At 37.4% G+C, this 25,467-nt stretch overlaps 1 protein-coding gene and 1 pseudogene across 2 annotated transcripts in view; one reads left to right on the top strand and one right to left on the bottom strand.

Annotated features, from left to right (window-relative positions):
- Nucleotides 1-25,467, bottom strand: part of Gigyf2 (GRB10 interacting GYF protein 2) — a 145,727-nt gene that overhangs the window by 98,519 nt on the left and 21,741 nt on the right. For both annotated transcript variants that reach the window (XM_019208607.2, XM_010631780.2), the window contains exons 3-5: nucleotides 17,850-17,932; nucleotides 7,535-7,664; nucleotides 6,189-6,284 (exon numbers count right to left, since the gene is read on the bottom strand). In XM_019208607.2, coding sequence (XP_019064152.1) covers nucleotides 6,189-6,284; nucleotides 7,535-7,664; nucleotides 17,850-17,890 — 267 coding nt within the window. In that variant the 5' untranslated portion in view covers nucleotides 17,891-17,932. The remainder of the gene's footprint in view (nucleotides 1-6,188; nucleotides 6,285-7,534; nucleotides 7,665-17,849; nucleotides 17,933-25,467) is intronic.
- Nucleotides 20,626-20,726, top strand: LOC117286407 (annotated as a pseudogene).

Genomic DNA, 25,467 nt, shown 5'->3' with positions numbered 1-25,467 from the left:
AAGGGGAGAGGGAGAAGGGTAGGATTTCTGAAACTCAGGCCTTAACCAGTAGACTGGAAAACAAGACCAAATGAAATATTATAAAATGTATGTTTTATTTGCTTCTCTTATTTCTGTCTTGAGTTCATTTTCTCATTTAATGATTTTTCAAATCTTTAGCCTAAAGTTCATTTTGCATAATTATGAAGTAGACATGCATGTTCACATGTATGTATAATATTTTTGGTAAGTTGGGCGTGGTGGCGCATGCCTGTAATCCCAGCACTCGGGAGGCTGAGGCAGGAGGATCGCTCTGAGTTTGAGACTAGCCTGGGCTACATAGTGAGTTATAGGTCAGTCTCAACTACATAGTGAGACCCTGTCTCAAAAAAAAAAAAAAAAAAAAAAAAAAAAATTTGTGGTACAGTATTTTTGTTTATTCTCTTAAAAGATTACTATATTTAAATAAAAATGAAGGTCAGCAATACAAAAAAAAAAATTCAACCAATAACAAATGCTGGAGGGGCTGTGGAGAAAATGGAACCCTTCACTGTTGGTGGGAGTGCAGACTGGTGCAACCACTGTGGAAATCAGTGTGCAGATTTCTCAAAAAACTAAGACTACAAGTTTCATGCGACTCAGACATTACCCTTCTTGGTATCTTCCTGAAAGAATTTAAAGGATCCTACCACAGTAATATATACACACCCATGTTTATAGGGGCACAGTTTGTAATAGTTAATTCTTGGAAATAGCCCGAATGCCCATCAACTGACGAATGGATAAAAATGGCCTGTTTTTTTCTGCAATGGAATACTACTCTGCCATAAAAAGGATGAACCTGAGACATTTCTAGCTAAAGGGATGCACCGCGAGACCATACTCTTAAGTGAAATAAATCAGACACAAATTTAGATATCGCATTGTTTCTGTGGTGTGAGAAACTGAAAGTGGAAAAAAGGACTAAAATGTATAATAGATACTGGGAAATGGGAAGAAAATGTTCAAATAGGAAGAGGAACAAGAGAGAAGGGAGGAAGAAAGAAAAGAAGGAATGAGAGAAAGAGAATAAAAGGAAAAAATAAAAACAAAGCTTTTGTAAATAAAGATGGGAAGAGGGATCAAAGGCAGGGGAGAGAAATGGGGGAAAAAAGCAGAAGCAAGATACATGATGTACAGGTACATAATCCCCATGAACAATGTTAACACTATGTATCTAAAATGTATGAATAAATATTTTCCTTCAAAAAAATAAATGGACAGGGCCAGGGAATTAGCTCAGTGATTCTGCCAAGTGTCTCAGAAGAGCAAGGACACGAGTTCAATCCCCGGTACCAAATAAATAAATAAATAAACAGTGGTTCCACTGCCTGAGTTGCAAGCACAAGGGCCCAAGTTCGATCCCTGGTACAAAAAAAAAGGAATTGTTTTAATTTCATTTATAAGTCATTCCTCACTAGTTTATAGAAACACAACTAATTTTTGTGTGATCTTGTACCTTACAACTGTGCCACTTTCATTCTCTTTTAGATTTTGTATAAATAGGATTACAACATCTACAAACATAGTTTTAATTCTTCTCTCCAATGTGGATGTATTTTACTCACTAAATACCCTGGCTAGACCTTCCAATACTGTATTAGACATAATGTTATCAAAATAGTTCAATGAAAATGATTTTAAGAACACATGCTGTCCAATAACCTTTAAAATAAAACAAAGCAGCCACCAACAAATCTTCACATCAGCTGGGTTCAGGTTAACACTGATCCTTCACATATCAGAAAACACAAAGATGAAAATTATTTAGAATATCCAGGATATCTTATAATATCATGATATAGAAAGTTCCCATCCATAATCATGATTGCAAAGCAGATGCAACCCAGATATGATCTTTAACAAATCAATGGAGCATCCATTTCTATATTCCTTCACTTTCCTGGCATCTTAGCAGCCCTCGTGAATTCTTCAAGGTTACTCTGTTTACACTCAGTTGATATTTCTAGAAGTTGTATTTTCAATGTGCAATTTTGGCTTATTAATGAAGAAAGTTCTGCAGGTCATTGGAAGAGACCAGAGAAATTAAAATACTACTAAAATGTCACAGAACCATGAACCTGCCTGACTGTAAGAATTACTGAAAATGCCAAATATCCTTGACTGTGAAACTGGCATTAATGGAGCCACTGCTGTCCACCTCTGCAGTAAACACCTTGGAAGACAGACACATAGTATGTAGTAAAGAAGCTGACTAGCCAGGAGCAGAAGACAAAAATTAAACACATAAAACAATCACTGAGCTAAGAATAACAGTAATAATTAATTGTTCAATTATTTTGTGTGGTTCAAAACTGTTTAACCTTGAGAAAATATGTGCACCCATAGAACTGTTTTACATATCAAAGTTTCAAAAGTAACATCCCTTCTAAAGAGTTTGTTTATATCTGAGAATTTATTTAACTCTAAATGAATCAGTTGTATTACCTGAGGAACTATTGGAAGCATAGTCCTTAAAAGTGAGCCCAATGAAAAGAGTGCACCAATATATTTTTCAGGCCCTTTAGCACAGCTGTTCTACCTACATGTGTGATCAACAGGTCTCAAGACTGTGCTCCAAATCACTCCCTACTACATCAAAACAGGCAAACCATGTAATTTCTGGATATTGAGGCAAAAGAAGCAACCTCACGGGGGTTGGGGGGAAAAAAGAAGCATCCTCATAACATGTATATTAAAATAAGTATCTTTAAAAGTATTGATTTTAAAGACGATATTAAGAAATCATAACATCAACTAGAAAAACCAAAAAAAACTAATGGGCAAAGGACACAAGCAAATTAAAAACCATAGGGTCAGGCATTTGATTTAATTCAGTGGTTCTGCCACCTGCCTCAAAAGCACAAGGTCCAGAGTTCAATCCCCAGTACAAAAAAAAAAAAAATTGGACAGGGATTTTTTATAAAAAAAAAAAAAAAAAATTGGAGCCAGGGATTTTAGCTCAGTGGTTCCATCACCTGTCTTGCCAGTGGAAGGATCCAAGATCAATCCCCAGTACTGAAAAAAAATAAAATAAAAAAATAAAAACCATGAAGTCCCATAAGCTCAGCACTGAAACCCTAAATAAAAATAACTAGTAAAAGAAAAAAAAAATCACAACTATTCACTTTAGCCAAAATTTAAAAAACAAGAGCTGGAAAGATCTCTCATACAATGTTGATGGGAGTACAAAGTGATGTCAACCACTATGAAGAGCAATCTGTCAATACCTAGAAAAGGGGAGGGGTTATAAAAGAATCAAATTGTGTTATGTACGTGCACCTACTCCCTAAGGTGAATGCAAACTACATGTGCTGCACATATTAATAATGTTTGTTTTACTGTCAGCTACAGTGATGCACACCTATAGCACACAGGAGCCTGAGGCCAGAAGACTGCCACGAGTTCAAGGCCAGCCTGGGCTACGTAATGAGTTCAAGGCCATTCTGAACCATATAGTGAGACCCTATCTCAAAATACCAAAAAATAAAAAGAAAAAAAATTATTATTATTTTTTTTTATTCCAGAGATCCAATTCAGATCCTTGCACTCGCAAGGCAGGTGGTGGAACCACTGAGCTAAATCCCTGGCCTGAAAAAAAATTTTTAAAGGGCGAAGAATTAAAATCCCAATGACTCCACTATTACAACCCATTATAAGAATAATCATTACAGAGGCTGGGCTATAGGCTCAGCAGTAAAGCAAATGACTGGCATGCACAAGGCCCTGGATTCAATTCCTAGCATAGCCCAAAGAGGGGTGAGAGATAGAAAGGGTCAGTGCAGCATAATGTGAAATAGGAAAAAAATGAAAACAGCCAACAAAAGGAGACTGGCAAAATTGTGGATTTTTCACATAATATTGAAAATATTATACAGCATAGATAACCCACAGCTATGGGTATCAACAAAGATAAATCCAAGAATCAATGCAGAGAGAAAGGCTGAAGAATAAAAATATACTATCTTCAACATAAAATTTATAGCCCTATAAACTATTTTCTGAAACCCTGAAACTATTTTATGGCACATTGTTAAATATGTGGTGAAAATATAAAACTGTGAAGAAGCCAGGCATAGTGGCACACACCTGTAATCACAGCACTTGAGAGGCTGAGGATCACCATAAGTTCGAGGCCAGCCTGGGCTACATAGTAAGTTCAAGACCAGCCTGAACTACAAAGCAAGACCCTGTCTCAAAAGAAAAAAAGTGAAGAAAAACCAAATCATGGTAATCTCTGAGGAGAAGGGTATACCCCAAGCAGTTTCAAGTGTGTGTGAAAAATACTATTTCTTTAAAAAGAAAGACGAGTATGTTGCACTCTTAAGATCTGATATGTTGATGGTAAACAAACTGATGTTTATGAAAATATTCTCTGTCTATTTGAAATAACTGAATTGCAATGTAGTCAGGTATCAATGTGATATCTGACAGAAATTTTTCAGCAATCAGTGGAAACAGGACCCCTTTTTGCCATATTTTCTTTACAACAATAAATTCCTTCTGGTTAATGGAAATGTCTGGTAATGACTCTAAATGGATTTCAGGAATAAAGATGGAAGAAGCCCGATTTGGAAGAAGACATAAACAGAACAAAATTATTTTATGAAAGTATGTTGGTAAAAATCATCAAGTATTAATATCACATCATTTTTAATGCACTTCTAATAGAAAAGTTGATTTATCAAGATTCTCTTTTATATAGAGTGGATTCTTCATCCAAAACATGTCACAAATATACAGAAAACACCCAAGGTCATCAGAAAGCATAATGATGAGAATATTCTACAAATGATAGTGGGAGCAATTGTACAACTCAGTAAATGTACTAAAAACCATTCAATTATATATTTCAAAAGGGTAATAATTATGTGAATTATGTCTCAATAAGGCTGTTTAAAAAGAGTAATTCAGAAGTCTTTTTTTTTTTTTTTTTTTTTTTTTGGTTTTTTGAGACAGGGTCTCACTATGTAGTGAGACTGACCTGGATGGAACTCACTATGTAGCTCAGGCTGGTCTCAAACTCACAGCGATCCTCCTGCCTCAGCCTCCGGAGAGCTGGGATTACAGGTGTGCGCCACCACGCCTGGCCAGAAGTCATAATATTTTTGTTTTTGTTGTTTTTTTTTCAGACAGGGTCTCTCTTGTATATAGTTCAGGCTGGCCTAGTGATCCTCCTGCCTCAGCCTCCTGACTACTGGTATTACAAGTGTGCACCACCACACACAGCTGATTTTTCATTTGAAGGGGCATGCCAGGGCTCAGGATTTAGCTCAGTGGTTCTGCCACCTGCATTGCAAAAACAAGGTCCTGAGTTCAATCCCAAAAAAAGTAAATAAAGTGGCATGCCAAATGAAAGTGTAAATAAGGATAAAAATGTATAACAGATAATGTGAATAGGAAGAAAAGGTCCAAAGGGGGAGGGGAAGTAGGAAGAGTAGACGAAAAGAAAGAAGGAAAAGGAATAAATATGAGAAAAGAAAAAAACAGAAACAAAGTCTTCATAAGTAGGAAGAGGTGGAGGAGCTGAAGACAGGGCAGGATAATGGGGAAATAAGTAAGAATCAAGATATACCATGTAAAGGTACAAATTCCCAATGATGAATGCCACCATATTATACACCTAAAATGTACCAATAAACTTAATAAAAAATAAAACGGCATTCCAACATGCCAACAAAATTCATTTGTCTCTCACATTATAATCACAATAAGCTCCTTTTATATGTCTTTCTACAGGACACAGTACACTGTGAATAGACAAGACCCAAGATTTCCTATAGAGGAGTACCAGGTATGTTTTGAGGTAGAGATCTACATTTTCTTCTCTTGGTAAAATGCAGACAATGATAAGAATTCAGGTTGGCTATTACTTCTGAAAAACTTTTTTTGAAAAGATGATGTTGCCTCCCTCAAAATAACACTTAGTTGGGATAGTTCCCACCATCCTTACAAGTCTAAAAGCACTCTCCTATCTCAACATAGTACTCACCAGCTTTAGACATTAATGGAAAACCTTGGCAACTCAAAGGCACCCACCAAGACACAGTAAGAAGAAAACAGGCTTATGAAGACTCTGGACAACCCTTAGGGCATACGTAGTTGCCTGCTATTTTCACACCTTAGTGAGGAGTGGGAGTTCAACCTGAGGATCAGAGTTAGGCACAAACCTGTTCTTCTTCTGTGAAGGGTACTAGAGCCAATGGTGGCAGGGGTTCCTCCTGTAGGATAGGCAGAAATTCTTTATCCAGAAGGTCTGAAGGTATCTGTATGACAAAAACATTATTATGAAAGCAGTGCTACTCTTCCAACTTTAAGAGATAACTAAGAAAAAAGACTCATCCAGGGCCAGGGATTTAGCTCAGTGGTTCTGCCGGCTGCCTTGCAAGCACAGGACCTGAGTTCGATCTCCAGTACCCGCCCCCCAAAAAGACTCATCCATTACTGTTCATCTATTACTAATTATTGTCAATACCAATTGAAGCTTATCCAGTCATTATTAACTTCTGTTAATTACGTAGTACTTACACATTTTGATAGTCAAATACTGAAAAACCTAAGGCCAGAGATTTAGCTCAGTGGCACCAAGCCTGCCTCACAAATGCAAGGTCCTGAGTTTGATCCCTGATATACCCCAAAAAATAAAAAATAAACTAAACTAAAAACCCTAGTCCTAGTCCCTCTCCTCCTCTGAGACTACCATATCTGGATATGGCATTAACTCTGGTACTATAGAGTACACAGTGCAGCAGTGAAGATCTGCACATTTAACTTAAAGCAGATGCTAAGAAGAGTTCTTAAGCAACTGTATCTGCCCTTAGCAACTATCATTAAAATTGAAGACTCTCTATCCATTAATAAAGTAGAAACAAACTATATTGACAAAAATAGAAAGTATTATTTCTCATTAGGTAATAAAAGTCTACTTTATAAACTACTTCAGTCTGATCATTCATAAGTGCTGCAAATGTGGTAATACATATTAAGCTTTTTCTCTACTGAAAACTTTATATTGAACTCAAAAAGGGAAAGGAGAAGCTGCTGTTCTTCCTGTTCCTTGCTTCTAAGTAAAAAGCAAGATAAGACAATGAAGAGAAGCGAGAAATTCACTTCTCAGCCATCAAACTTGGACAGAAACAGAGGACAAGAGACAATTAGCACCGACTGCTCCTGTCGTGATAGCCAAAGTCTCTCTAAGGAATAAAAGTACCTGCACATCTATAATCCCAGAACCTGGGAGGCCAAGGGAAGACTGCAAGTTCAAGGCCAACTCAGGGCACACAGCAAGTGTGAGGCTAGTCTGCATTATACAGGAGACCATTTAAGGGGGGACGGGGTGATAAGTTACACTGAGCTGCTGTTAACTATTGTAGGTTTCAATGCTGGATAAAGGCAAGGAAGACAAAATAAATATATGCCAATAAATAGATAAAAGATTTTTTTTCATAGATCAATACATAACTGTACAGACCCTAAGTCTCACTCACAATTTTGAACTCTTGTCCTACTTTCTTACCTTGTTGTCTTTAAGGAAAAGTGCTAACATCTCTTCTCTGCCATAGCGATAATCAGCTAATTTATACTTCGGCAATGCTGGAGAAAGAGGAGGGGACGTAATACTCCCACCACTGGACAGAGCTCGGAGCCTACAACATGAAAAGGAGACTATATAAAGTGAAGTGGCAACTACTCTGGTACTGCAGACTTATGTAATACACCATAGGAAATTTTCATTTTTGTTCATGAGAAGAGCAGAAAGAAACCCCAGCAGCTAAAGGTATCAAAGATTTTACCTTTAATACAACCTGCTTGTCACACTTAGCAGGAGCAAGGAGTTCGATAAGAAAGGAGTTCATTTCACTGAGTGGTGGCAATTTCCTAACATAAAAAGTACCATATCATGTGCCTGAGAAGCTTGGCGGCTGGGGACATTTTTATCAAACTACACAAAAGTGAGATACCACCTTATACTCATTAGTCATAAAAACTGTATTATAAATTCAAACCACTACCTCAAAGAATGATTTAGTAAGTTATTTCATAGGCATTTGTCTTTTCAGTAATACCTAAAAGATTTTTTAAAGTACTGTGACATTAAAAAAAAAAAGCGCAAAATACAAAAGCTTACCACAAAGATCACATTTATCTAAAATATATAAACACAAATAGGTTTATACTCTTAATAGACATACAATACACACTGGTAAAAGCATAAGGTTAAATCAGCAAAAGAGAGTCTAAAGCCAGCTTTAACTATACCTGAATATTGTTTTTTCAGCTATGAGTGCTTATTATAACTTGTTTTTATATGCCTATATTTTATGACATATTAATAAAGGCAATTAATGATCACTGTAAAGGAGTTTAAAATGCAGTGAAGTATAAGGAAGGAACAAAAACTATATTGACTATTAAAAATTTTTAAGTATATTCCAAGCTACTCACAAGGAAAAGGGACCATTTTAATTTTAAAATAACATGTTTTTATAAAAAGAAAAAACAACTAGAATTCTTGGAGGGTGAGGCAGAAGGACTGCAAGAAGTTTGAGCTGTGACTGGGCAACATAGCGACTTGGTGAGATTCTCTTGAAATTAGGAAAAAAATGTTGGGAGGAGAATGGATGGGAATGCACCTCAGTAAAAGGCCCTGGAATCAATCCCCAATACCACAAAAAAATAAATAAATAAAAATAAAGCCTAGGCAAAAAGTACTGCAGAACTGTGTAAAAGCAAGAGGGAGGGCTGGGGGTTTAGCTCAGTGGCACCACGCTTGGTCCTGAATTCAATTCCTGGTACTGAAGGGGGGAAAAAAAAGCAATAGGGAGAATGCTGGGAGTAGCTGGTAATGCAGGGCTGCCACAAGTTCTACAAGGTAATAAATACCCAGGGTGAAAGGGCCGAAGGCACTTTTAGTGGTTTAGACTAAAAGAAAATTCAACAAAAGCATTAAAATGCAGCTCTGAATTGCTAAGCTTTACTTACAAAAACAAAAAAGGAGTAATAATCCACTAAATCATATACTAAGAGATAACATGAAGGTCAGGTAAAACACAGTAAATATCTGTTTATTATTAAAAATGGTATACACCTATAATCCCAGAATTCTGGAGGCAAAGGCAGAAGGATTACTGCAAGTTTGAGGCCAGCCTGGGCTACATAAGTGAGTTCAAGGCCAGCCTGAACTACAGAGAGACCATCTCAAAAGGAAAAAAAAAGGTACATGTGCCAGGAGTGGTGGTGCATGCCTATATTCCAACAATTGGGAGGATGAGGCAGGAGGATCGCTGTGAATACAAGCCCTGCCTGAACTACATAGTGAGATTGTCTCAAAAAAAAGGGCACGCAGCCAGTAAATATAAAAATGTGCTTGAATGTAGAAAAAACACTTAAAAAAAGAATATACATTATTATTAGCTAGGCATGGTGTTTCACACCTGTAATCCTAGCACTGAGTAGGCTAAGGCTGAGGCAGGAAGACTGCCATGAGTTTGAGGGCAGCCTGGACTCCATAGTGATTCAAGATCAGCCTGGATACAAAGCAGGACCCTACCTCAAAAAACTTAAAAAAAAAATTATTGAGGTGATAAATGGAGAATTCTTTTCCATTGTTTCTATCTTCTCATCCTATGTTAAAAAAAAACATACTATGGATAATTTTGAACATATGGAAAAGCACCAAGAATCATGTAACAAGTACTCTTGCACAAATCACTGAGGCTGAAAACCACCACTCCACAGTTAAACAGGTTCTTTTTACCACCTGTCTACACCTCTTGATCCTATTTTCAGGGAAATGTTAGGTTTCTGCATGGTCATAACCAGCAGAACAAAGATTCCAATCTAAGTTTTGCAATACCAGGGATTGAACTCAGGCCCTTGTGCTCCCAAGGCAGGCAGTGGAACCACTGAGCCAAATCCCCTGCTCTCCAATCTAAGTTTTTATGACTAAAAAAAGATTATGATCTTTCCAACGAGGTCTCAATTTTTAGACATCTGGATTTGCTGATTTTATCCATGACACATCTTTAAATGTTTCTGTTCTCTTCAGTTCATGTAAACTGGAAACTGGGTGCAGAGACCTGATGCCCTTTTGGCATATTTTACACATGGTGATATGTTATTCCAATGGGAGGTATGCAGCGTGGTTGTTTAGCAATGCTACCAGCCACAAAATGCTTTACGCTCACTAAAGCTGCTGCTAAGTGATCCCAATCTAGCAATCTTTACTTGCTAGACTATTTCCACAAAAAGAAACTATACTGGCATGGTTAGGAAAGGAAAGACCTCGACTCTTTTTTAACTAGTTTTCAAAGTAACAGCTTGGTTCACTAGTATCCTCCAAAAGTAACAAACTTTTTTCACTAATTTACTTCTGTGTAATTGCTTTAACATTGTTGACTGTCTTATCTTTAACCAGTGGGATACCCTGGTTTTGCTCCTAGATCCTTCTGACACAGCCCTAGTGGTGTTGAATAGTTTCTTTCCTATCTGCTATGTCATTATGTTCCAGGTTCTCTTGTATTATTTCTTGCCTCAAAAGTGGACTCAACCACTTCTCCAAGAAGCCCTGATTCTAGTACCTAAAAAGATCATAATCAGGGGCTAGCAGTATTCACTACCACTAGGTTGTTTTCTTGTGTGTGTGTTCTTTATAATAAGCCTCTGGCTTACAGATTAATTAATTCTACTCCCATAAGACAGGTAAAACAACCAAGTAGGAAAACAACAGAGTGATCCAAACAATGCTGAAGGACCTTCCAGGATACTGCCTCCCAGCAGAGGCCTGTAAAGCTGGGCTCCTTCTTGAAAAAGTCAAATTAACATCCCCTAAGAACCGAAGCTGGGAATTTGATACACATATTAGCTCTTTTACTCTCACGTGAACATCATGACAATTCCAGTATATTTTAGCCTTGCATGGTGATGCATGCCTGTAATCCCAACACTCAGGAAGGAGGCTGAGGCAGGAGGATGGCCACAAATCCAAGGCCAGCCTGTGCTACACAGTGAGTTCCAGGCCATCCTGAACTGCATAATGAGACCCTGTCTAATAATATTTTTTTTAAGTGAAGCTTAGAGGTTAAATATCTTGGTCACAGTCATTGCCACCAGAACAGAGTCCAATTAGTTTTTATAACTAAAAAGACCATGATCTTTCCAACAATAAGGTCTCAAAATAGTATTTAAAATAGCCACTGTCATTAGATTACTGCTGGACTACTTGTGCAAAGAGAAATTTACCCTTTGTACTATTGGATTTAGTTTTCCAATAGTATAGTTTATACAGAAAGGAAGGAAAAATATACATAGTATCATTACAAATTATTTTAAACTGTTTCCCTTCTACAGAGCCAATATGGTTCCCAACAGTTTCTACCACTGGAGAGAACAACTAAATACTCTCCCGAGTGCCTATAAATTCAGTGTCAGCAGCCACCACATCTGCCCAGGGATGACGCCTTGTAGCCTAATGTTCTTAATCTCAACAAATGCTGCTCACAGCAAGGTTTCAGGTGCTTTTGCCACCCAATTCATTCCAACGAAGCCCACTTCTTACAGGCAAAGACCTAAGCATAATCAGATTCCTAGAATTGCTGTGAAGAGGAGATTGAAGAGAGCTAACAGTGACTCAAACTAAGAAAAGATAGTGGCTACATAAGAAAAACTGCTGTACAATGACTCAGTAGTCAACAAATTCTCTTTCAAGTCCTCTACCCAGATACTTATATTTGGGTAATGTCTCTCCTTAAAAGCCTGCCAGTGACCTTTATCTCCTCCAGACAATCTTCTCTTGTAGAATGCGACAGCTTCCCCCAGTCTCTAATTGTATGAAGAGCCCGCTTAATGCAGCACGCCACCAGTGGCTGTGTACTGAGTATCCTTCCTCCTCAACTCAGTGCATGGACCAGGGATTTAGCTCAGTGGCACCACACCTGCCTCGTAAGTGCAAGGTCCTGAGTTCAATCCCCAGTACCGCAAAATTAAAAAAAAAGATTCACTTCAACCTGGCTTCCTCACCACACCACTGCCCTGCAAAGTGCATCAGTAACTAACAGTATCAAAACTAAGGCAAGTGTTCTTATCCTCATGGCCTGGATCTCAAAGTCTACCTTGAAGACCAGTCCTACCATAAGTAGTAACTGTTAGGTACTAGCAGCAGGACTCCTAAGACCCTCTGAGAATTCCCAAATCTTCACTTGCTAAGTGCTATTCATAGGCTGGGGATTTAGCTCAGTGGTGCCGCCCCTTGCCTCCCAAGCACAAGGACCTGAGATCGATCCCCAGTACCACCCCCCAAAAAAATCTAACTTCACACCAGGCACGGTGGTGTACACCTGTAACCCCAGCAGTTGGGAGGCTGAGGCAAGAGGATTGCCACAGTATGAGTTCAAAGCCAGCCTAGGCTATGAAGAAAGCTCATGGCTAGTCTGAACCACAGAGCAAGACCCTACCCCCACAAAAAAGAAGACTGTATCGCCTCTATTCTCAAAGCTAAAAACCACCACCATCTAAAAGCCATTAAATGAAAACCCTTATCATTAATCCTTTACTGCTCACATCCTACCACCCCCTATACCCACTTATAACGTTTTACCAAACCTTAAATCTCTCAAGCCATCTCTTGATCCTCTAACTTAATTCTGTTCACACACATTTCTGTAACAGCATTCTAACTTATGTAAGTAGTCTTATTCCATGCTCTATGCTATGAATTACTTATTTCAAATGTAAATCTGAACAAAACTCTAATCCTTCACTGGCACACAATTAACGAATAAATCCAAAGCTTCTTCATGTAAAATAGCTGCTTCCAAGCTCATCTCACTCACACTTCATGTTATAGTTAAGGCAAACATCTGGGGCTTTTCTCTTGAATCAGCAATTTCTTGCCTCCTTGTTTTTAACCACACCCTTTCTGCCATCATGAATATTTTTTGCTAAACTTTTAGAGGGAAGAAAAGCAGAGTTAAATTAGATTGGTAAGGGGGAGAGAAATTGAGACCTAGACAGATACAGAATACAGCAGCAGACATTTGATAAAACGTTTTCTGAACATCTTAGTATTATTTTCTAAAATATACTCTTGGGCTAGAAGTGATGGTACTCTCCTATAATTCCAGTATTTAGGAGCTGAAGATCACCATGAGTCTGAGGCCAGCCTAGCCTACATAGTGAGTTCAAAACCAGACTGAACTACATACCTTGTTTCAAAAAACCAAACAAAAAAATTTTTAAAGAAATTTTTAAAACACTTGCAATGCCTCTGGTGCACAAGATAATGGACTTAATAAAAATAATAGTGTATCATTCTTAATGAATTACTGTGTTCCTAAGGTAAACACAATGTAAAAGAGACCAACCACAAAATGGTAACTATTTTAACAGAAATATAAACAAAGTGCTCTGGGGAAAGAGAAATACCTCTCTTTTTTGTATGGGAAGATCTTAGAAGAGTGGAGGGGCAGGTAATTGGGAATTAAATCCAAGGCCTTTACAATGAGTTATAGCCCAGCCCTTTTTTGAGACTTGGTCTCACTAGGTCATTAAGTTGCCTAAGCTGAGCACAAATTTGTAAACCTCCTTAGCCTCCACATTGGGATTACAAGCATGCACCCTGACACCCAGCTAGAAGTCTTCCTTAAACCCATGGAAACAGGAAACTCAAAAAAAGTTTTGTTTCTTCTGTCTCCAATTATTCTCCCTATTAAAAACTCATCTAGTAGATTTTTCAGCCTCAAAATATTAAGTCCCCAAATAAACAACTAAATTTTGTTTTTAAAATGTCTTAGACTACATATTTGCAAAGAAAAAAACCAGGATACAAACCAATATTACCAAAGTTTTTTTTGGTTTTTTTCCCAGTACCAGGGATCAAACTCAGGACCTTGCACTTGCCAGGCAGGCACAGTGCCATTAAGCTACATCCCCAGCCACCAAAGGCTCTTTAGGTCATAGTATTAGGGTAATTTAGAGCTTTTCTTTTTCTCTTCTTTCCTGTTGTTTCCTCCAGATTTTCTAGAATGTTTGTTTTGTTATTGTAACCAAAAATTCCAAAAGATCTAAATGAAAAGGATTTAGCATCAAAAAATTTTTCATCAAGATTGTACCTGTGTTTTGTCAAGGGTAAGATAGACACACTGGTAATAAATTTTTATAAAGCTTCTGGTGGTCAATCTGCTCATGTATCACCCAAAAACAATAAAAATGAAGGTTTTATTGGTTTGTAATGTGTGCTTGTATGTTGAACTGAGGTAGCTAGTCAATGTTTGCAATATATGAATATTTTTTATATATTTCCCTGTGGCTTGATTTCATCTGTGAGCATTTTCTGTCTTACATATATATACACACATACATACATATATATACACGTGATTCATTTACAATAGTAAAACATGGAAAACAATGTTACTTTCCAACAATTTACTCATTCATTTAACATTTATTGACAGCCTATGTGCTAGGCATGTGAGATACAACAATGAACAGCTATACAAAAAACCAGACCAGACCAAATTCTTGCCCTCAGTGGAGCTCACAGTCTAGTGAACATACATACATATATATACACGTGATTCATTTACAATAGTAAAACATGGAAAACAATGTTACTTTCCAACAATTTACTCATTCATTTAACATTTATTGACAGCCTATGTGCTAGGCATGTGAGATACAACAATGAACAGCTATACAAAAAACCAGACCAGACCAAATTCTTGCCCTCAGTGGAGCTCACAGTCTAGTGAGGGTTAGAGGATTGGATATAAATAGTATATATGTAAAATGTTTGGCATGTTACATTTTTATTTTGACCATGAAAGAGTTAGGGAGATGGGCAGGAAGTGGGAGAGGGGACAAGCTGTATAGAAGGAAAAGTCTAAGGCAGCACTTAAGAAAAGGCTATATAAAGGTGACTCATACTTAGAAATCATTTTCATTAAATTTATTGTATCTTTCATAACTGTTTTGATTCAGTAATAATTTCTCTATTCTAAATACAACCTATGACCTAATGATTTTGTGCACGTTTAAAAGTACGCCTACAGGTGTAATCCATCTCCACAATTTTCAATGCTTTCCCATCTTCACAACTGCCCCCAAATTCCAATAAATCTCTTCATTTTATGCATTTCTTATTAAACATTACATTTTACATTATTTTTACAAAAATAATGATCTTCACAGAGAACATTACTAAATATTTCTATAGGGTTTGAAATTACACACTGATTCAATGTGATCATTCTCAAAATCCGTGACTCTCAAGTGCTCCGGACACCACTCATCATAGCAACCATGTTACATGCAGAAAAACAGAACAACAGTCTCTATTCATACTGCAGCTTTCAAGCTAAGGGTTATTTGTTTGGGGCCTCATATACTTCCTTTGCCAAAAGGAATTTTGATAGATGGTACAAGTAAGACAGTGCCTGCTTGTTCAGACCTTTACTGCTCCATTTATCAGCATTTCAGGTGACTCAGGAATGCACCTAAGCGCTAATGTTTGCAGAGTAATGGAGTTAACAATTAGGTGCAGCTACTGTTTAAGAATAGGACTGGTGACTACACTCTCTGCTAACGCTACCTCAATTCACATTCTGCCTAAAATACTAGGCCAATCTAACAAAACACCATCAAACAAAATTTCAGAGTACCAATGAAAACGAAAATGTGCAAGATGCTACTGACAGACTGAGATGATTATTTAAAATGAATGGTGTAAAGCAGGGGCCAGCAAACATTTTCTGCAAAGAGCCATGGAAGAAATATTTAAGCTCTGCAAACCAGACAGCCTCTGATGTAACTACTGAACCCTGTGGGAATACCATAAAAGCAATCAGACAGTGCTGGCCTGGTGGTGCACAACAAGCAGAGGCTGGAGTATCACAAGTTCAAGCTTAGCCTGGGCAAATTAGTAAGACACTGTCTCAAAATTTTAAAAATGTAAAAGGAGTAGGGATATAGCTTCAGTGTCAAAGTCCTGAGTTCAGCCCCCAGCACCACCAAAAATAAATAAACAAATAAATAAATAGTCAAATACTATGGAAACAAATGGGTGTGGCCATCTTCCAATAAAACCTTATTTATAATCCCACAAGCCACAAATTTGTAAACCCAGGATGTAAGCATCAAGCTAAATGTAAACTGTAGAATAACAGTTTTTCTTTCTTTTGCTTCAGCTAAATTTCTGGTGTTATTTTTTGTTACCTATTGAAATCAGGATGCTTAAAAAAGACTTCATTACATTACCAAGCAATTTTAGTCAGGTTTTCACAAAGAAAAAGACATGGCAGCATAAACAAAAGAGATGCAATTTCAAATTCTAGAAAATGGTAAAAAAAAGCACACATAAAATGGTTTACAAAGTGAACTATATGAATTTAAATTCACTTAGTAAAGGAAGTTAATAGGCATGAATAAAGATTTAGCTGTAAGAATTTCACTAAAAATATTTTTATAATGAAAAACTCAATAATGAAACTGCTACATCTAAACAAATGATGGTACATCCATACAATGAACTATTAGTAGGACAGGAAACGTTTATTGATAAAAAGTTGTTTCTGAGTTAGTTTTAAAAGATTACAAAATTGAATGTACAGTATGATCTCATTTTTTGTTAAGATACATGTACATATACACAAATAAGGTACATAAAACCACTTGGAAAGATACACCAAGATAGTTACAGTGGTTGGTAAAATAGTAGCAATTAAAATGGAGGCAACTGTATCTTCTTTTGACTTAGTCATAACTTCTAATTTTTCTAGAAACATACTGAGTTGGTAATAGGAAAAATACTTTTAAATATAAAATAACTAAAACAGGTGTTGCATTATTGAGGTTAACATTTTCAAAACAATATAGAGGTTGCATCAGTTCTCAGATCTGCAAAGTGATTTCTCCTCAGTCTCCAAAAGTTAGCAATAAAGGTTAAGAACGGAATTATATATAAAAAGGTATATATAATAGGGTAAGCTAATAAGAGTCCTCAAACAAGGATCTATTACAGGAAGTCTTACCAAACTATCACCAAGTGAATAATCAAGAATGTTAAAGACACTAATTCAGTTTAGCTATTTTAGGTACTACCTCTGACATTACCAAAGAGGTTGTTCGAGGAATGAATGTAAAAAGTAACTATCATTATTCACGCCACTGAAGAGAGGATCTTCAATCATCAACTTTTGGGGAAAAGGAAGAAGAGGGGGGGAAAGTCACACTACAATGTGATGGATCTCAAAATTCCATAAGAATTCCATATTCGGGTTCCAAACACATCTGTAAGAGACTCAAAGGTCAATTAATTGTTATTATGGCAAATGCTAACTCAACCCTAAGATGGGCTCTTCACTGCTAATAGCCAGTATTAACTCTGGACCACCTGCCTGGCCCATCAATAAAATTAAGTAATATTTCCATAATAATATTTCTATTTTTTCAAATGAGTCTATGAATAATAATCACAAAACAACATTGTAGGAGAAAACATAGACATTAAAATGTCACAATTAAATTTATACAAAATTGCACATGTACCTAAAGAGTTCAAACAAAACAATTTTCTAACATGATGAGACTATGTGAGGTTTTAATTTCTATTACCATTTACACAATCAGACCAAGAAAAAAATTACAAGGAAGTACAAAAAAATGTAGTTATTTACCAAACAGAATTTATTACTGGACTAGCCACACTGGCTTCAACTAGTTAGATGAAGCGAGCCTCAAAACCATGCATTTATAGATCACCCAGCACCTGTACAAAGACCTTCCTACTACATTGATTATCTGAAATCAAACAAGATGAGACTCTGAAAACTCACCATTCAGGCCCAAAGTTCAGTGTCTGTGTTTCTGCTGCCATTTTTCTCCGTATTTCACAAGATTTTTTTGTATGGGGAGAAACCTGTTAGAGAAAAATAGCTCCATACAATTAGTCAAGATTAAGTAGAGAATTTCATTCCAGAAAGCACAGCTATAGACTATAGAGTGTGCTTTGCTTATGTTTCTGTTACCTAGATTCAAAAGTATGATTTTTACTTCCTATTTAAAACAATGTAGTAGGCAAAACAACATGAATACATCCACCCTCTTCCAATTCATTTCCTCCTTGTTTAAGCAAAGGGAGCAAGGCACAGTATGAAACTAGTAAGACAGGTAGAAGGTAGACAGGGAACTGGGACCAAATTAAGTATTTTCTCCTTTACACTTAGAGCAATAGGAAGTAGATAAAGCATAATACATTTACATTCACTTTTTTATTACTCTTTTGTAATGGCTTCCTAATCACCAGAAGAAACAACAAAGATTCTTAAAATAAGGACTCTCTTTCACCTACCCCACAGCTTCTGCCACACCTCTTCCTGCTTTCAGCTTAGCACTTTACACTTCAGCAAGGCTTCAAAAAATTATTTTGGAAAGCAGGCATGGTAGGACATGCCTTTAAACTTAATATTTGGTAATGCCAGCACTTGGGAGGCTGAGGCAGGAGTTTGACACCAGCCTGGGCTACGAGAGCCTGTCTCAAAAAACAAATTTTCAGCACTTGAGAAACTGAGGCAGAAAGATCACAAAATTTCAGTCCCTCCTGGGCAACTTAGCTAGACCCTGTCCCCAAAATAAGGCTAGAGATGTACCACAAATAAATAAAACAGACAAAAACTATCATGGTTCATCAAGCTAAAATTATAAGCTAAACTGAATTTCATAAATGGCATTTCAAAAACATCTATAAGCCAGGTGCAGTGGCTCATTCCTATAATCACAGCTCCTTGGGAGGCTGAGAGAGAGGACTGAAAGTTCAGGACCAATGTGGGCAGTTAGGACCCAATTAGAAAAAAATAAATTAGAACTTAAAAAAGGAAACTACTTTAAAAGTTATATTAAGTTACTCCTAAGTGAAATAAATAAGTCACACATGTGTAAATACTGAATAGTTTCTCTGGTGTGAATAAACTGTAATAGCTCACAAATCTTTTGCTCATATTTTCATCAGATAATTTATTTTTTGTTGAGGGAGTTTATGAGTTTCACATATACCTTGAATATTAACTGCTTATCATTGTATGGGGTTATTCTTTATATAATATATATGTATATATTTTTTCTCTTATTCTATGGGCTACATTTTCATTTAGTTAATTGTTTCCTTTACACTTCAAGAAACATTTAAATATTCCTGATGTTTATTTTGCTTTTGTTCCTTGCACTTTTGGTGTCAATCCAGAAATTATTACTAATACCAATGTTGTGGAGCTCTCTTCCTTCCTCATATTTATTCTGGAAGTTTTATAGTTGTAGTTTTTATGTTTAAAATAATTTTGAATATTTACATTTACAAAGGAAATAAAATTACTAAAAAAAAAGCTCTAAGACACATCACATTACCCTAATTACTGCCTATTTAAATCATTGAAAAAAATAAAAAATGTCTACAACTTAGAAACAACAAAATAAAAGTATGAACCTCCATAATCAGCCATTCATTTATCTGCCCTCCTTCTGGAAGGTATTATGGAAGGTCTTATGTTGCCTAGATTCCAGGAGACTCCCATGCTCTGATCCCCTAATCCCTGGCCAGAAAGGGGTATACCTCAGACTCAACCTGAGATAAACTTAGCATCCTTCTCAACTTAAAGCAACCGATGATTAAAAACATAAGACATATCTTTTATATTTTAACTTTTCTGAAATTAGAATGCACCTTAAATAGATGCCACATTACAACTGCCACTGGCTGGGTGGTAACTGTTCACTGTTTGCAAAGAGGCAGACTGCTGCTTAAAATATCTTCAAAATGATTACAATATGATTCTGCACTGAAAACTCATTATATAATAAAAAGGAAGCAAAACTGCAGTGGGATATTACAGAAGTAACAATTCATCACTGGAGAAATAATTTCAAGGGTTTTACAAATATGAAGGAAAGAAGAAAAACACAAGCTAATGAAGTTATGGTCTGTTAGTCATACAAGACACTGCATCCACAGCACACACAGCAGCCCTGGAGTATTTAAGGGGGTTAGCAAACTGCCAGGTTTGCCAGGCTTGATGGCACATGCCCATAACCTCAGCACCCAGGAGGCTGAGGCCACTAGCCCAGCTACATAGCTAAACACTATCTCAATCAATCAGTAACAAAACTGTTCACACCTATAGTCCTAACTACTCAAGAGGTTGAAGCAAGACAATCATTTGAGCCCTAGAGCTGGAGGCCAGCCTGAGCAAAAGGCACCGTCCATTCAGAAAGAATAAATGGAAGAAGGCCAGTCCCAAGTTTGATCCCCATACCAAAAATAATAACAACAATAAATATATGAATGAAAGAGTTAAAACCTAAACTGTTTAAACTGCTTTAAGATCTTCACAAGCAACAAATGACAGAATTTTAAGTTGATAAGAAAATAGCAGAGTATTTCTTAAGGACTGATACATAATGCTTCAAATGACTAATATATTGGTGGGGAAAAGAGGAAGAAGACTTCTAAAATGATAATGACAAGTTAAAAAGTGATTTACAGGAGTCAGACTCTGAACACCTAGAAATCTTAAGACTCTTAATTTTACTTCTATGTTCCTTTTAAAGTATTTTTGTACAGTGCTCACTTAGGCAGCACTAAAATTGGAATGATACAGAGAAGATTAGCATGGCCCCTGCCCAAGGATGACACACAAATTCGTGAAGCGTTCCATATTTTTTTTACAATTATATATTTCATACTTAAAATATATATATGTATTTTTTTGTACAAAACCAGGTGTGGTCCCGCATAGCTATAACCCCAGCACTCAGGAGGCTGGGGCAGGAGGATACAAATTCAAGGTGAGCCTGGGCTACATGGTAAATTCAAGGACAGCCTGAGCTACACAGCAATACCCTGTCTCAAAAAAACCAAAAAACAAAAAACTGAAAGAGTTTACCTCCCTTTTAAATCTCACCCAGACAAATGTTTTAAACTCAAACCCTAGGAAACATTTGATGATGGGGAAAATGGCTCCAAATTTATAAAGCAAGTCAGGATTTGAACCAGAATGAATTTATAAAGTGAGAAGATTCCAACTAAAAATCAAATTACTGGGCCAGGGATTTAGCTCAGTGGTTCCGCCACCTGCCTCACAAGCACAAGGACCTGAGTTTGATCCCCAGTACCAATAAACAAACAAACAAACAAGCAAATTAGTATTTGTGAAAATACTAAAATAACTACGTGACAATTTTTTTCTTTTATATACCAGGCCATTACACACAGGTTTGTGGAAGAACAAAACTCCAGGGGTACTATTAACACAAATGATACAAAGGGGGTGCTCAGTGTAATGCTTGCCCAACTGCAGCAGCAGTCTTGAATTCCAAAAGAACTCCTGAATTCAGGCAGTCAGTATCTAGGGAATAATGAACAAGGAAATCCTGTTCTAGTCCACTTTATTATCCCACCTATAAACCTTTTGGTACTGCAAAACTACCACAATGCACAAATATTAGAAGCTCAGAATGAGCTAGGCACAATGGCACATGCCTATAATCTCAGCTACATTGGAGGCTAAAGCATGAGCATCAAAAGTTCAAACTTGGGCAATTTATTGTGACTGTCTCAAGAAAATGTAAAAAGTCCCCAATTCTGCTAAAAACAAAAAGCACTCAAGAGAGTTTTATTTGTTTTTGAGGGGGGGTTGGTACCAGGGATCAAACTCAGGTATTCCCACTTTTGAGGCAGGTGGCGGTACTGCCAAGCTAAACTCCTGGCCCAAGAGATTTTTTTAAAGCCTTGAACTCGAAACCAAACTATCATTTACAACACAATTTCCCTAAGAAAATTATTTTCTAGTGTAAACACTTCAAAGAACCTAAAAATAGCCACACATGGTGGTGCACACCTGTGATCCCAGCACTCAAGAGGCCAAAGCAGGATGGCCATGAGTTCAAAGTCAGCCTGGGCCACAAAATGAGCTCAAGGATGGCCTGAAATACACAGTGAGACTTTTGTCTTTTTTTGAGAGAGGGTCTCACTATGTAGTTCAGGGTGGCCTCAAACTCGTGGCGATCCTCCTGTCTCAGCCTCCTGAGGGCTGGAATTACAGGCCTTAGCCACTACACCTGACCTAGTCTTTTTAAAACAAAACAAAAAAAGTATGAAATGATCCAAGTGATTTAATTATGAAATGATCAACATTGTTCTGTTCTTTCTCGTTTATGAACTAAAGCACAAAATCTAAGAGATACAGCTGGTGAACAAACCTAACTTAACCTGGGCATAGTCACACACACTGATAATCCTAGCTACTCAGGAAGGTGAGAAAAGTTCAAGGCTAGGCTGGGCAATTTAGCAAGACCACATTTTATATTAAAAAAAAAAAAAAAGGAGGGAGGTGAGCTAGAGATACAGTTCAGTGGTACAGCACTGACACCGCATGTGTGAGACCCTAAGTTCAATCCCTAGCATTGTGCCAAAAAAAGAAAAGGAAATCTAACTTAAACACTAATTACTGTACATTACCCCAGATAGTTCCCTACCCAAGCAATTTAAATGAGTCTAGGTTTGATAAATTTTTACATATGAGAGGGATAGTCATTAAAAGGTCTCTAAATTATACTTAGTTTGACTAGAAACTATGCCTTATTCTAAACAGTTTTTCTACATTCTAAGTAGAATGTAGCAAGGTATTGAAATGAGAATAGGGTTCACTATCATTTTAAATCTCGCCTGGTGAAATGTTTTCAATTCAAACCCTTTTTTAAAAGCTTTGTGGCCTTTATAAAGCAGTTCTGAATTTTTTTTTTTTTTTGGTACCAGGGATCGAACTGGGTCCTCATGCTTGAGAGGCAGGCACTGGAACCGCTGAGCTAAATCCCCAGCCCGCAGTTCTGAATTTATAAAACAATTTCGGATGTGAAGCAGCCTCTGGACTTTGTTCCTCCATACACTTCTATTTCTACCCTCTCTTGAAACTATTTCCTTCTCTCTCCTACATGATCTTTATTTTCTTCCTATTTAGTCAGAATGCCCCAAAATTTCACTTTTTCTCTAACTTTCCTCAAAAGTTTTCAACAAAAAATAAAGTTTTCAGGTGGGGAAAAGGGGAAAAAATGAGAACCAAGACCTGTCATGTAAAGGTACAAGATCCCAGTAATGAATGTAGCTGTACTGTCTACCTAGATTGTACCAATAAATTAAATTTAAAAAAATAAAATAAAATGAAGTTTTCAAAAAATTTACCTATGGTTTATTTAGCTGTAAGTTTGCTGCAGACACTGTCGTGAACTTTTCTGATCTAAAGTGGTGCTACTCTCTACCAACTCTGTAGGTAGAACCCTGCCCGCTAAATTAAGTCTGGCAAGAGAGTACGCAGGGAATGGGAAGCTCATTATAACAAGGGCAATAAATAATTCTCCCACCAACTTCTGCATAGCCTGCTGAAGGCCCACTGTAGGCACAGGCCTACATGACAAATTTGACTATTTTTCTATCCCATCACCATCTCCATCACCATCTGATGAAGATACTACCACTGTTTTCACAGTTTACTGATCAGCTAGACTGGTCAGCCACAGTCCCCTGAAACTCCCTCTCTTCCATCCCTCACATCATCTTTTTACCTGAAATCTGATTAGCCTCTAAAGATTCTTTTTGCATTCTTCTTTCATATAGTCCAAACTCTTAACTCATGTCTCGATTATCAGAACACAATTTCTAATTTGCTTTCCTGACTCAACCTCAAGATCTATTTCCCTGAAGTACCATGAGTTACAACCAACACACTCATACTATGTATGGTGAAAACTCCTGGTATTTCAGGTTCCCATCAATTTGATTGAGAACCTATGCCTCCCAACTCAAAGCCAAATGAGGTGTTTCTACCATACACTGTATTTAAATTATTTTTGGTTCTCCCTCCCCGCTAGAAGCCAGCCTATCCTCCTTCAGAATAACCTGCACAAAAACTAAAGACCAAAGCCAGGGATTTAGCTCAGTGGTGCCACTGCCTGCCTCGCAAGCACAAGGTCCTGAGTTTGATGATCCCTGGTACAAAAATAAATAAATAAATAAATAAATAAAAAACTAAAGACCATTCAAACCCCCTACTTCATAAAAGTTCCCAAAATAGAAAAACCACTGCACACTTTGAAAAGGAAAATCAGAAAGATGCAGAAACAGAATGCAACCTGTAGTATTCAATAAGGGGGGGGGGTTAAACCTCCATTATAAAGCTCAAAAGCAAACAGAATCCAAGTCCAGGGGTGCATAACTATTAATTCCAGCTACTTGAGAGGCTGAGGTATCACAAGCTTAAGCCCAGTGGTCAATTTAGCAACACTCTGGCTCAAAACAAAAAAGGGATGGGGAAAGAGCTCAGTGATAGAGTGCCTTATACAAGTCTCTGGGTTCAATTCCTAGTAACAACAAAGGGCAGGAGAGCAGAAAATAGTAACTAATTTGGAAGGAACAACACTGAGTATGGTTTTGGACAAAATGAATGCAGTAAGGTGCCTAAGATGATGTGCAGAATGCCTTACAGTCACTCCAGACCAGAGGCAGAATGGGGAAAGATTCAAAAGTAAATCTAGACAGTTACAACCAAAACAGAAATCAAGCCCGGTGTGGTGGCAAACACTTGCAATTCCAGGACATGGGCAAGAAGACTGTGGTGAGTTCAAGGCCAGCCTGAACTACAGAGTCACTGTCTCAGAAAAGAAAAGAGGAGAGGGGAGCGAAGGAGAGGGAAGAAAGAGGGAAAGAGGAGAATCAAGAGGGAACCAGTTGCAGGGTGGGGTGGGGGGGTGGCACAGGCTTGTAATCCCAGCACTTGGGAGGCTGAGGCAGCAGGATCACTGTGAGTTCCAGACCAGCCTGAGCTACATAGTAAGTTCCAGGTCAGTTTCAACTACACAGTGAGACCCAGTCTCAAAAAACCCTCAAAACAAACAAACCAAAAAAAAAAAAAAAAAGGAACAAGCACAAGTCAAATGTCTTAAGTCACTTTCTTGTTGCTGAGGCACAACGTCTGACATTCACAACTTAACGGAAAAGTTCATTTTGGCTCACAGTTTGTAGAGGTTTCAGTCTTCACTCCAGAGAGCTCCAAAGCAAGACAGAAGAGGATGGTAGGGGGTTGGGGCAGACAAGAAGCAGCAGATCAGACTGATCAATCAATCAGAGGAGGGAGAGAGATAAACATTTCCAGGCAAAACTCCCAGTGACCCACCTCTTCCACTAGGCTCCATCTCCCAATATCACATGTGGCTATAAATTCATCAGACTAATCCACAGATGAATATCACAGCTCCATGATCCAATCACCTCCCCAGAGCCCCATCTATGAGTGCATGAGGCTTTGAGGCAACAACTAGATAGAAACCGTAATAGCTTAAGAATAAAACCTCAGCAGACATCATACAGGAGATACAGAGAGAAAGACCATCTGCTTAGACATCTCCAGGCAA

The sequence above is a fragment of the Fukomys damarensis genome, unplaced genomic scaffold, assembly GCF_012274545.1.
Source record: "Fukomys damarensis isolate Sample0158 unplaced genomic scaffold, DMR_v1.0_HiC HiC_scaffold_16, whole genome shotgun sequence".
Classification (NCBI taxonomy): domain Eukaryota; kingdom Metazoa; phylum Chordata; class Mammalia; order Rodentia; family Bathyergidae; genus Fukomys; species Fukomys damarensis.
Note: the sequence above shows the minus strand (reverse complement) of the source record. Positions and strands in the feature narration are given on the sequence as shown.